This window comes from Euleptes europaea, chromosome 11, assembly GCF_029931775.1.
Source record: "Euleptes europaea isolate rEulEur1 chromosome 11, rEulEur1.hap1, whole genome shotgun sequence".
NCBI lineage: Eukaryota > Metazoa > Chordata > Lepidosauria > Squamata > Sphaerodactylidae > Euleptes > Euleptes europaea.
Window position 1 is genome coordinate 34,939,509 of NC_079322.1, and position 13,233 is coordinate 34,952,741.

The following is a 13,233-nucleotide window of genomic DNA, read 5'->3' on the forward strand; positions in this document are numbered from 1 at the left end:
GATGTATTTCACAGAGAGGGGTTGATACTTTGGATATAAAATGGGATAGAGTTCACTTGGCAGTCACTGCTTAGTTGAATGAACATAAGCTTCTTAAAACAATAGTTCTTAAGTTGGAGGAGTGAGGAAAAAACACACAATTTCCCCAGTTTTCTTCCTTAAAACTAGCTAGGGATCACTCTGTTTACTTAGAAGCTATTTCCCTTAGGACTGGTTAGGGATCACTCTTTTTACTTAAGAGCTGTTTCCCTTAGGAAAGGACCTTCAGATCACATCCTTCACACACACAGGATCCTTCTTAATCCTAAACAAATGTGTTCCTCTCACTCCAGCTGCCAGCCTCAAGTGTCCACTTTGACAGTCAGTTATCAACTGTTCTTTTTTAATGGTCTCTCTCAACTGCCACTTGTAGAATTCTCAGGGTCCCCCCTCCCTTTTCGAACCTCCTGTCACTCAGGGTTCTATGACCAGGACAACTTATCCTTATGCAGCTGTCCATCACAAGAAAAACAGAAACTAACTTCTAATTTGATGTTCCTTAAAGTCTGACTCCCTAGGCAAGTGCTTAGTTTGCCTATATAGTCATGGAAGAGAACCAGTATGGTGCAATAGCATTGTACTTCAACTGAGAGAGACTCAGCAACAAGATTTCTGGGTAATCGTGGGCTAGTCACTAATTTCCCACCAAACCAGGGGGAGTTGGGGTTGTGAGGATAAAATGGCTGGTTCAAAGGTCCCCAAAGAAGTGGCAGCATAATTCCTTTAGAAATTATAGAAACCTTGTTTAAAGGGGACACAAATAGTTCTATCCTGGAGGAAAGTTAGTGCAGGTGGCATTAGAGGCTGAATGTTTAAATCTTATTAATACCGAATACTTGACTTTTCTAACTGTAATTTCAGGGGGAAACGCACCTTGTTTTTCCAATGGAAGCTTCAATTGATAAGCTGCGCAAAATTCGAGACCTAATTGCTGGGGAACGAACTAGTAGATTAAATGGATCAAATCAAATCAAAAGGTCAGGATCCTCTGAGGTGGTAACAAATGTGGAGCCTGAAGTCCCTCAACCATCAAGAAATGATGATTCTAATGTAGCCCCCACCCACAGGACACTACAGTCATCAGCTGCTGAGTCTGCTGTCATGGTAACCATTATAGAACTGTATTATGCTGAACAATGAAAAGCATTCAAAAAGAAGATGAAATTTAAGAACTAAAATGGAGGGTGGGATAGGCATTTTACTTCATTTAGTTTTTCTTGAGGACACTTTCTCCACATAGTTATATAAAATGTGCAAATTTTGGCAGCATTCATTAAAAATCCCCACTGCAGAAATTCTATTCAATGAACAAATGGAATTTCAGTGGATTTTTAAAAAATATATAGAAATCATTTCCATGAGGAAAAAGAATGGAAACTGTATCTAGAAAAAGATTGCTGTGTGTAATGAAGTAGGATATTTATATTTTGCTGAATGTACACATAGTAGTGTAATTTCTAATCACCAGGTATCTGGGTGGCCTTTTATGCAGGGACGTTTCCCTGCAGTCACCCCCACCGACTGCTTTGGGGGAGTAGTTCCAGTAGGGGTGGTTCCACACCAGTAAAATGTAGCAAAAAAGTTGTTCCTTTTTCCTTTCAATTGTTACCTGACTCAACACTAGGAAGCCATGTGTGACTCACTTCCAGATCCCCAAGGGCCAGTGAGAACTCTCTCAAAACCTCTCTTGGGTCCTAATGGTTCTCGGCTTTCAGACTCTTGCTGGCTCTGAGATGTAGCTTGCTCATGGAGATATCTGATTCTGTGTGAAAAGCCTTTCTGGTTTGATTGCCTTTATTTCACCTTGATGGATTGTTCCAGTAACCCAAGGCCCTGGGGTGTTTCCAACCATCCGTGAACTTTGTCACGTGGGACTTTCCTGCTTCCCTTTTCTGTGCGGGTTTGTATTGGGAGCAGGAAATCAATGGGAGTCATCCACTTCTCTGCAAAATGGAAACCCTAGAGGAACTGCATGGTTGGATACACCACATTCTTTCTTTGATGGTATCTGTCTTATTTATTAATCAGGAACCTTTGTCCTCATCCCTCTATGAATCAGAATTTATGCACAAACACACATTTTACCTTTTCATATCACAGCAGACTTCTTTATATACAAGGACCATAATCAGGAGAAGCACAGATACTGGATTTGCTTGTGTACCCAGCAGAGAAACTGGGACTTTTATCTTTCTGCACAGAAAGCCATTTAATTGATTGAAATTAAGCCCTTTTGCAGAGTCTTTTCATTGAAACTGGAAGATGACTTATACTGACAGAACACTGGTTCACATATCCTGGTATTGTCTATTCTTGATGGCAGCCACTTTCCAAAGATTGAGGCAGAAGTTTTCCCAGACCTGCTACCTGAGATCCTTTTAACTGGGGTTAAAATTTGGGATCTCCTGCATGCAAAGCATATGTTCTACCATTAAACTATGGCTCCTGTCTCAGGTCTTCTTAATTTCATAAAGCTTGAACAGGAGATTCATTACAGGAACTGTGCACATTGCATCCACATGGGCAGCTTCCTTTAGATTATTTGGAATTACTCCAATTCTTTGAAAATCTGCTTATGACAACTTAAATGAAATAAATGTTTTCCCCGTTTTAGACAGATGAACCCGTTTTCTTAAAGACGCTTCAATCAAACTTTCAGCATGCAATGATATATGAAAACCCTGGTTTACAAAAGAAGGCATTGGCTTGTATCCCAATCTGGGAACTGAAAAAGAAAGCTCAAGATAGTCTAACACAAGCAAGAAAGATCGATGGAGGTAATAGTTGAAATACAGTTTAGACACTTGAAAATATTAAGTAGAACATTGTCACGTAACGGGCATATATACATTTATTATAACTTGCAAAGTTTCCCCCCCCCCTTCAAGCATATTTTTCAGAACTAAAATCAAAAGAAATATTTATTTTTATACCTTGTCTTTCTTTTTCAAAAGAAAAACTCAAAGCAGCTAACACATACAAACTGATGAAAGCAGTCCATGGGAAAGGGCCTTGCTGTCTCTCCCTCCCTTTCTTGCAGAGTGGTTGGCCAGTGATCCGAGAGAGGAGGGGCCAGGTGACAGTTAACTAGGAAGGTGATGGGCAGAGTGTTGTGGTCTCCCTCTCCTGCAGAAATGCTTGTATGTCTAACAGTGCATTCCTAAGGAGAGCTATTCCAGTCTAAATCCATTGAAATGAATGGGCTTAGACTGGAGTCTCTCCTTAGGAATGCACTGTAAGAGTTACTGTAGCATCTCTGTTCTCCAAAAACAAAGGAGGTGGCTTAGGAGGTTAAAGTGTTGAAGCCATTCTAGTCTACACGGTTCCATTCAAAGAGGTGGCTTTTGTCAGTAATCCAGAGTTGATCTGATGGTGTAAACATGCTTTTTGAATGGAAATTCACTTTGTATGCAGTAGAACCAGGGCAGACTAAATGGCTTTTGCACTGGCCCATCAGTCAGTTTAGCTGGCATGATGTTACCCCCGGTTCATGGAGAACCAAGATGGCGGACGGAGCAGCAGCAAAGCTCTGAGTCTCTCCCACCACTATGCTTTTATCTTTTTAAATTTATTCTAATTTCTTTGGTAAAGCTGCGGGAGCAACTTTTGGCTGTTTTGAACTGCGGAAGTTCAAAGACTAAAGTTTGGAAAGTTTGGAAATTAAAGAACTGAGCTTGCAGCAATAAACTCTGCTAATGGGGAATAAGAAACGGAGACGCTCGGCATTAGAAGAGCAGATGTCCTTCAAAGCAGGTAATCAACTTAAAATAGATAACTTTTTGCAAGCTGGAGAAATAGAGCCGATTGGAGACCCAGTGTTGTTATCTAACAGATTCCTAGCTTTGGAAACTGAAGGAGAGGAAAGCTCCCTTCCTACGCCTAGTAAAGAATTAGGGAGGAATTCCCCCCCACTTAATGAGCTTCAAAGCCCAGGGAGAGAGACAAATGAATTGGAGCTGCTAGCAAAGCATACTCTCCTCATAAGGGAAACCCTGATGAACTTATATGAGAAGCTTGACCAAATAAACATCAAATTAGATGAACTGAAGAATGTAGTGAATGTAGTGAACCCTTCGGCTGAGAAACAACACGAGAAGCAAAGCAGAGTGTGGGCCGGAAGTTTAAGTCCCAGAAGTCTCATAAACAAAAGCATCAACAAACAACTTAAAACGACCTCTGGTATATCAGCGACTGATAACTTCACAGAAGAAGCACGGAGTAGGTGTAGCGACAGCTCTGCAGTGAAAATCTTTCCTCACCTGAACAACATTAAGAAAAATCGCTTTTTACAGGGGAAAAAGGTGGCCCTGTTCATTGGGGATTCTAGAATTAACTACCACAGATGGGATCATCAGAGAGATGTAGTGAAGTCTCTATCCCAATTATTACAATGGGAAAAGGCAAAGGTGGATTTAGAAAGTTTATTTTGGCTTCCTTCTAAGAATTATCACAAAAGACTGGTTCTAACGTTCCGACAAAGTAGAATTCCCTCCCTACTGCTGAATAAGAAGGACTTTTTAAAGAGATACTCTATTTATCCAACCAGAGTGTTTGAAGACCCGACATGTCATCCATTGTGGAACTACTCTCCTCAATTTAACAAACCAAACTGCACAGCAAATGATGCCGGTGATCCCCACAGGAAAACAACACAGCTGAGAGAAAAAGCAAGTGTAAAAGCAAAAGGGAATTTTAAACATGGAAACGAATTATCCCCAGAATCTTGTAAGAGGTCAAGGGTGGCAAGAGCTGTATCAGTGGAATTAAAAGAGAGAAAGAGTATTTTGGTCTCCCCACCAATACTCACTCCACAAAGAAGGGACTCTTTGGGTGTGAGAAGAGACCAAATTGATTTAGTAAAGGACTCCCTGGAATGTCTCAGATCCCCCTCCACCTCCATGCCCTCACTTGAATCCTCATTCAGGTCACAACCAGCATTACCATCACCTTTACCTGAATCTTTGACTATGTCCACTGAAGGAAGCTATGAGAATTCAGACAGAGCCCGGGATGGTGGCATCGCTTCAAGGATTGACGATTTACAGGAGAAAAGTATGTCAGGCATTATGGAGTCAACCTTAGCCCAGATGGTTGCAAGAATTGATAGTGACCTTGATTCCATCATTTTATTTGATATTTACTCTAAAAAAGACCTACTTGAGAATCCAGTTCAGAAATCATGGGCGCAAGAACTCCAAGAGGAAAGTTACGTAACAACTATAGGCCCAAGTCCTGTCAAGGTTCCCTCTAGCGATGAAGCTGGCTGGCAAGTGGAGACTCCCTCCCTCCTGAAGGAGATGCCCTCAGTAATTCCCAATACCATCTCTGAGATTTCTGAGTCGGGAGAGACTGCGGCACCAACTATTTCACCAAGAGGATTTGTGAAGGAGTGAAAAGAGGAGACCTTCAGATGTTCTCAGGCCTCCAATCCAGCAATGTGACTAAAACAGTTTTCTTCCGGAGAGGGTCTGCCAGATGGAATTTTAAATGTACTCTCCTGGAATGTAGCTGGTTGGTTTCGATGCCTCTCTGACAGCTCAGACATCCCTTTCTATCGTAAAAAATATGATATTATCGCATTGCAGGAGACATGGACGGACACTCCACTCTTTCTGAATGGATACCATATATTTAACTTAGCTGCCTCCCGGGGGAAAGGGCCAGGGAGATTGAAGGGAGGGTTGGGTATTATGATCTCTACTGCCATGGATGTTAAATGCCAAGAATTGAGTCCGCTTAAAAAGTTAGCTATGGCTGTACTTATAGAATGGAAAACCTGCGAGATATTGGTTATAAATGTCTATCTCCCTCCGGAGAAGTGTAAAGCAAAAGTAGAGGGCAATTGGCAAGAATTAGAAAGGTATATACTATTCCTGTCCTTAGAACATCCGGAGGCTAGAGTCTTATTAATGGGCGATTTTAATGCCCGGTTGGGGCCAGACGATGCCAGTTTAGAAAAGAAATTTAAAATTCAAATACATGACCCTGAAGTCGAATTATGTTTCTATCCTAAATCAAGAATTTTTAAAGATCAAACATCCAATATAGCGGGTCTCTGTCTGGCCAAACTTGCCCTGAAATTTAGTCTTCATATTCTAAATGGTTCCTGGCCCGATGACCATCCAGGAGAATTTACTTTTGTGGCAGGTTCAAAAGCCAGCACCATCGATTATATTCTTGTCTGTACCCGTCTACTAGGGGGGGTAAAAGAATTTAAAATCCTTCCTTACTTAGAGGGAGATCATCTTCCCCTTTTCTTGCATTTATGTATCCCAGCAAAACATATACATCTTAAGCCAGGGAACCCAGTAAATTTAACTCCTGGCAATCATACCGAGTGCAGGGCCAAATGGTCATCCCAACTTTTTGAGAGGCTTAAAGAATTTTTAGAGAGGCAGGACCACCAATCAATCTGTGAAGCTTTTGTCAACCCCTCACTAGAGCACCCTCCAATGCCTTTATATGAAAATTTGGTTTACAATTTAAGGTCTATCTTATTTTGTCAACCTAAAAATAGTGACAAAAAACCAATAATATCCAAACCGTGGTTTGATAAGGAGTGCCTAGGAGCTAAGAAAGCATTGGAGGCGATATATAGGGTTTTCCTGGAAGCTCCGGAGCCCTTAAAAGAAGATGCATTAAATTCTGTGAGGCTGTATAAGAAGAAATACAAGCTCTTAGTTACTCAAAAAAAGAAGGGCTTCGTCAGAGAGCAATGGTCAATATTGATTAAGGCAGCTAAAGATAAGAACTCCACACTTTTCTGGCACATGACCTCGAACCGTTCTAGGTCAGATTATACCCCACTAGATTCTGTTATCTCTCCTAGAACATGGATATCTTATTTTCATAGTTTGTTTAATGACTCTCCCCATGAGACCTTCACTATGGAATTGCCAACAGGGACTCCAGAGTGGCCCCCTGTCACACAGGCTGAAGTTAGAGCTCATATAAGACGACTTAAAAATGGGAAGGCCCCTGGTGAAGATGGAATCCCACCTGAGCTTCTGAAAAAACATGAAGACTGGTGGGCTCCGCTTTTGGCGTCTATGTTTACTTACATAGATTCTACAGGTCATATTCCAAAGGGCTGGGACAATGCGGTGGTGATTCCTTTTTATAAGAAAGGGAATAGGAAGGATCCCAGCAATTATAGACCGATTAGTTTGTTAAACATCATTGGGAAGGTCTATGCCAGTCACCTCCTGGAAAAGTTTACAGCGTGGCTTACCCAGGAAATGATAATAACACAGGCCCAGGCAGGGTTTAGAGAAGGGAGAGGTACGATGGAGCATTGTATAATACTACAACATCTTATAGAGAAATACAGCTCTAAAAAAGCAACATCCCTTTATGCCACCTTTGTGGATTTTAAAGCAGCCTTTGACTCAGTTTCCAGGACCCGCCTCTGGACCAAATTAGGAGAATCCTCCATAGACAGGAGACTTCTGTTCCTTATTCAGGCCTTGCACAGGCAGACATTTATTAAAATAAGATGTAATAGGAGCGGGTGTCTAACAGATCCTATTCCTTCAGTTAAAGGTGTTAGACAAGGCTGTTTGCTTGCCCCGTCGCTGTTCTCATTTTATATAAACAACATAGTAGACTTTTTAAGTTCCGAGGATTTGCATCCCCCTAAAATAGCACAGCATAGTATCCCTCTACTTCTCTATGCAGATGACATTGTGATCCTCTCTAGAACCCAGGTTGGCATGAGAAGAGCGTTGAGGAGACTAGCCAATTTTTGTAAATCTGAAGCTCTTCATATAAATTATAAGAAAACCAAAGTGCTCGCCTTTGGGAGCCACAGAAGAAAGTACAATTGGTCGATAGATGGAAATAGCTTAGAGCAGGTCATGTCGTTTAAATATCTAGGTGTAACATTCCAGGCAAATGGCCTCCGAGCAGAACATCATAGACAGGTGGCGTTAACCGCTGAGAGATCCGCCTATAATATATTAAAATTTTTCAGGACGAAAGGAGCTTTTTGCATTCCGGCAGCTTTAAAACTCTTTCAGGCTAAGTCAATTAGCCAAATGCTATATGGCACAATCTTAGGCTCAGCTAAATCCAGTTATACTCCTCTGGAGAAGGTACAATCCAAATTCCTTCGGGCGATCCTACAAGTCCCCCGCCTTGTTTCGAATTCCTGGGTCCGCTTGGAAACAGGCATGTTAAAAATCGAGGCAAAAATTACTCTAGCCTCAATCTCCCTTTGGTTAAAAGCCCATGAGGCATCAGAGGGATTCTTACCACTGCTTAGTTTGGACAATTATAGATCTAGATGGTGGATGCAGTCTGAAAAAAAAATGGAGAGTCTAGGGTTTGCACCACAATTCCTCCTAGAGCAAAAAAAAGATCAAGCAAAGCTCCTGATTAGACAAAGGATCTTTGATATTGAGAGACAAACAGAGCTTATGAGTTCCCCAGCGTACCTGGCCCCTATTAAAACACGCTTTTGTTTAGCGCCAGCCAAATATTTATCTGCTATTGTGCTAAATAACCAAAGGAGAGCATTTACTCTGGCTAGAGGGTCGGCTTTGCCCTCAGCAATTCTGGAGGGGAAGTACAAGAAATTACCAAGTTCCAAGTGGGCATGTCCTTGTGGATCCGGCGAAATGGAAAGCACTAGTCATGTTCTATTTAGATGTACCTTTTATGAGGGAATTCGTAAGAATCTAATTTCACCTCTTATTCACATGATGGAGTCCAGTTCAGAGGAAGAGAAAATTAAATTCCTCTTATGGGAGGGAGACTCTCAGCGATCTTTGCAAGTAGCCAAGTATTGCTCTGTAGCTATTAAAATTCGGTCGGAGAAGGGTATTAGTGATTTTAATTGATTTTAATCGCTTTTAATCGCTTTATGCCTTGTGAATATCGTGATTATTAACTGTTATAACTTTATCTGTATTTGGTATAGAGAGGTTTTAATTTAATTTAATTATTTAAATTCGTAATCGATTTTAATTGATAAAGTTTGTAGTTTATCTGGCTATTGCCGCAATAATAAAATCTACCCCCGGTTCATCTTCAGGTAGATAAAGGAATTTGGCTATCACAGTCGTTTATCTAGAACCAATCTGCTCTGTGTATCTCAAAATTTGACATGCAGAGAGGAGGGTGTCTAACCTCCCCATACACTTCTTTAAAGAGGCTGATGGAAACATGGTGAGGCAAAATACTACACCCTTTGGGCTTTGCACTTGCACAGCATCTTGTTTAAACTGGGCTGCTACCTGTACAAAACAGCTATGTGCAGTTAGCATTCTACAGCAGCATTCTTCTGGCCTCTAAGCGTGTGTAGCTGTTTTGCATGGGTGGCAACCCAGTTTAAATGAGACGCTGTGAGAATTGGAGTCCCAAAGGAGAGTTCTTTTGCCTTGCCTCATCCCATTTAAATCAGATGTAAAAGATACAAACAAGGCATATTGAGAGCTGTATGGTTTTAGATTAGAATTCCTGAATAGTCTGTGTCAAAACAGGCTAAGGAAAACAGCTTACTTAGTGAAAACAGAAGAGAAGATCAGGTATACAAGAAACCAAAACAGCATGCTGGTTTAGCTGAAACACTCTAAGCTGGGGTAAAAAGACACTTTTAAGTTACAAGAAATTCAAATATCGACACACGGATCTGAATTCAAAATAGTTTTTTCCCCCTAGAGTTATAGCTGTGGTTACCCAGGCAAAGCTGGTACCGCAGAAATCAGGTTGCTCATAACTATAAAATGTGAGACAAGAAGTTGCCAGAATATGCTTTATTTGTGAACATAGGGTTGTCTCATAGAAGCATAGAGTTGGGAGGGGCCATACAGGCCATCTAGTCCAACCCCCTGCTCAATGCAGGATCAGCCTAAAGCATCCCTGACAAGTGTTTGTCCAGCCGCTGCTTGAAGATTGACAGTGAGGAGGAGCTCACCACTTCCCATGGCAGCCGATTCCACTGTCATCATAGGGGTTTTGAGGTAAGGGTTGATCAGAAGTGGTTTACTGTTGCTTTCTTCTGTGCAGTACTAACCAGGGTTAGCTGAAGTCGCACTGCCGTTGTCTACGAAAGACCAGTGTCACCTTCCATTATTGCTGCTGCCCAGTCTCAAGCCTGAACTGTCCCTAGAATCTAAAATGACAAAACTGAGGCTATCATACGTTGGTCAAATTATGAGAAGGCAGGAGTCACTGGAAAAGACATTAATGCTAGGAAAAGATGAGAGCAGCAAGAAAAGAGGAAGACCTAACATGAGATGGACTCAGTAAAGGAAGCGACGGCCCTCAGTTTGCAAGACCTGAGCAAGGCTGTTAATGATAGGATGTTTTGGAGGACATTGACTTATAGGGTCTCCATGAGTCAGAAGCAACTTGATGGCGCTTAACACACACATGAACATAGGATTCTTGTTCTGTTGTTACCCATGTGGTTTAGAGCCAATCAAAAAACTTTCAGTTATATGTTAGACAAAGATTTAAGGATGAAATTCTAAGGGTGGATGAAAGACAAGATTTGCCAGAAATTACTTTGAGTAGCCTTTGATAGTTCTGTAGTCTATACAATATACACTGAGAGAATAAAATAAGGTTCAGTAGGTTGAAAATTTTTCCTTTGTAGTTTTCTGGCTACCTGTAGCTTTGGGGATAGACAGCATGGCTGCTTCATAGTTGAGTGGAATACTGACATGAATATACAGAATAGCATATTTTTTTAATTTTAAGCGGTGTAGGTTGTATTTTACAAATGTGAGTTGCTTTGGGTACTTTCCTTAATATGCCGAATTTGAGTCTGATAAATATTTTATCCCCAACACAACTTTGGATACAAATATCAATCTGTCTAGAATACATAATGTCTGCTGAGTAACTAACAAGATGTTTTATTTCTTGTAACCATAATTAGAAGCATAACAGTTCTGTTTTACTTGTGGTTAAGAGTTTCAGACTAATATTTGGAAGACCCAGGTTCGAATCCCCACTTGTGCCATGGAAGCATGCTGGGAGACCTTGGGCCTGTCATAATCTCTCAGTCTAACCTACCTCACAGGGTTTTTGTGAAGATAAAATGGAGGAGAGGATAATGGTGTAAGCTACTTTGGATCCCCACTGGGGAGAAAGGCAGGGTATTAAATAAATAAATAGCCTTGGAATTGACTCTGAAAACCTCATGAAGCTCGATAGTTTGCTATCTATTTTTTAAAGACATTATCTATTTTGAATCTTTTATTCTATGGGGACCAATTTAACTGCAACACCTTATTTGGTTACACATAAAACTTCAAGCTGGAGAACAAAGAGGCACTATCAGATAGCATGTGTCTAACGTGTATATCTTTAATTGTAACAATAATTTTATTGTTGCTGTAAAAATCATTAAAACTATGATATGGTTACCATGTAATATTTAAGGTGTGTTCAATTTCTGTATGCATCTTATTAATCTGTCACTGCTGGGTTTTGGAAGACATGAAGAAAATATCTTCTCCTTGCTGGTAGTCACTGGGGGTAACTTCTAGGCAACAGAGGTAAAGATTCCTTCTTTACTTACTGGGAGATCACAGACTGATGAAGAATAGACAGGCTAGCCTGCAAGGATCTTAAGAACCAATTCAGCAGTTGGGTGCTGTTGTGCTTATATTAGCTGCTGAGATACAACAGGATTTACGCTCTGGCTTACCCAGCCATCTTTCTTAAACCCAGAGGGCTTCCTGGTAAGCGCTCAAGGCCTCCCAGCCCGCTTCTTATTCCATACTGGTGATAGGAATCTAACAGTACCCCATTAGTCATATGTGCCACATCTCAGTAGCTCAGAAATCCAGGTCGTGGCCATGAAGAGTTCATTCCTGCTGTAGGCAAGAACAGCCTATGTCTGTGGATCCAGGCTTCTGTGGGTTCATTTGGCTAATAAGGGATCTGTGCCATGGAATGTAAGAGTGGGTACAGATTTCCATAGCCATGATACAAGGGTGAGAAGCAATATCTCCCTCCAGTACAGTAGCCTGCATCTCTCCTGGCAGCACTGTGACTTTGCTATAATTTAGCCCTTCTTCCTGTAACATTGAAACTCTCCAATCCCTGTAACCTCTCAGCTTCCAGACACTGTGATCAGTGTTTATCAGAGCAATCCTCAAGGGGGGGGGGAAATGGCCTCAGGAGATGGCGTGAACCCTGTGCCGGCTTTAGCGCCACTTGCGCCGGCTAAACTGGCACTAACACTGGTGCTGGGCCACTAAACGCTGGTGTTGGGAAGCCACACAGCAGCATTTTCCCAGTGCAAGGGCTCATGTTGGAGCCAGAGGGGGCATTTCCGGATGCAGGGCTGAATTTAGTCAGCTCCCTAAGCCCTTTCGCCCCAGGAACACCCCCTTTTGTCGGCGCGAACTTGGTGCTGCAAAAAGGGAGGTGTAGCCCTGTGGAACTGTATGGAGGAGCTTCATGTTGTGTTTTTTTTTTTAGTAAAATAACATTTTTGGCTTGCTGCACCCAGCAGGAAACTGATCAGGAGGCAGCCTGCCTGCGTCGTCCCTGCGCATGCCTCTACTACCCCCCACCCTAGGATTACGCTGCATGCCTCTAAAGCTAACCAGTTGCTTCCCATTAGCAACCACTTAGGGTCTGATACCCTCAGAACTGGGGCTTAACCAGGTAAACCTTAGCCTCAGCCTCACATGTCTAATTTATACATTTAGAAAAATGTAAGCGTACCGCAGGTTGCATTTCAGATTTGATATTAAAATATTAAATAATGTATAATTATTATTTCAGTGTAAATTTGTGATTACTTTGGAAATTGCTTTCACTTCAGTTCTGCATGGCTTTTGCATATATTCAGATTCATTTAATTAGATATTTGATTATTCTGTCTTGATTGCTGTGTGTTTCATTTTTCAGGGACCCTTGTGAATGAACCAGATTTTCTGTTGCTGGAGCTCCTGAACTGGTTTAAATGTGATTTTTTCCAGTGGGTAAACAACCTTCCTTGCAGCAAGTGTGAAGGCCCGACAGAACCCAAAGGTAACTTGACACCTAGTGAGGATGATCTGAGATGGGATGCGAGTCGAGTTGAAAATCACTTCTGCAACCAGTGCCAGTTGAGCAACAGGTTTCCGAGGTAAGTATAGTGTGTAGGTGGGTTTCATGTTTGGTCTGTGTCTGAATTCAATTGGCTGTTCTCAAAGAGTCAGATATACATGAAGGTGCCTTTAGTGAATC

At 41.6% G+C, this 13,233-nt stretch overlaps 1 protein-coding gene across 1 annotated transcript in view; it reads left to right on the forward strand.

Moving 5' to 3' along the window:
* The window catches only part of NGLY1 (N-glycanase 1), a 37,662-nt gene that overhangs the window by 6,045 nt on the left and 18,384 nt on the right, over nucleotides 1-13,233 (forward strand). The window contains exons 3-5 of the mRNA XM_056857672.1: nucleotides 901-1,143; nucleotides 2,654-2,816; nucleotides 12,913-13,132. Of these exons, the coding sequence (XP_056713650.1) occupies nucleotides 901-1,143; nucleotides 2,654-2,816; nucleotides 12,913-13,132 (626 nt within the window). The remainder of the gene's footprint in view (nucleotides 1-900; nucleotides 1,144-2,653; nucleotides 2,817-12,912; nucleotides 13,133-13,233) is intronic.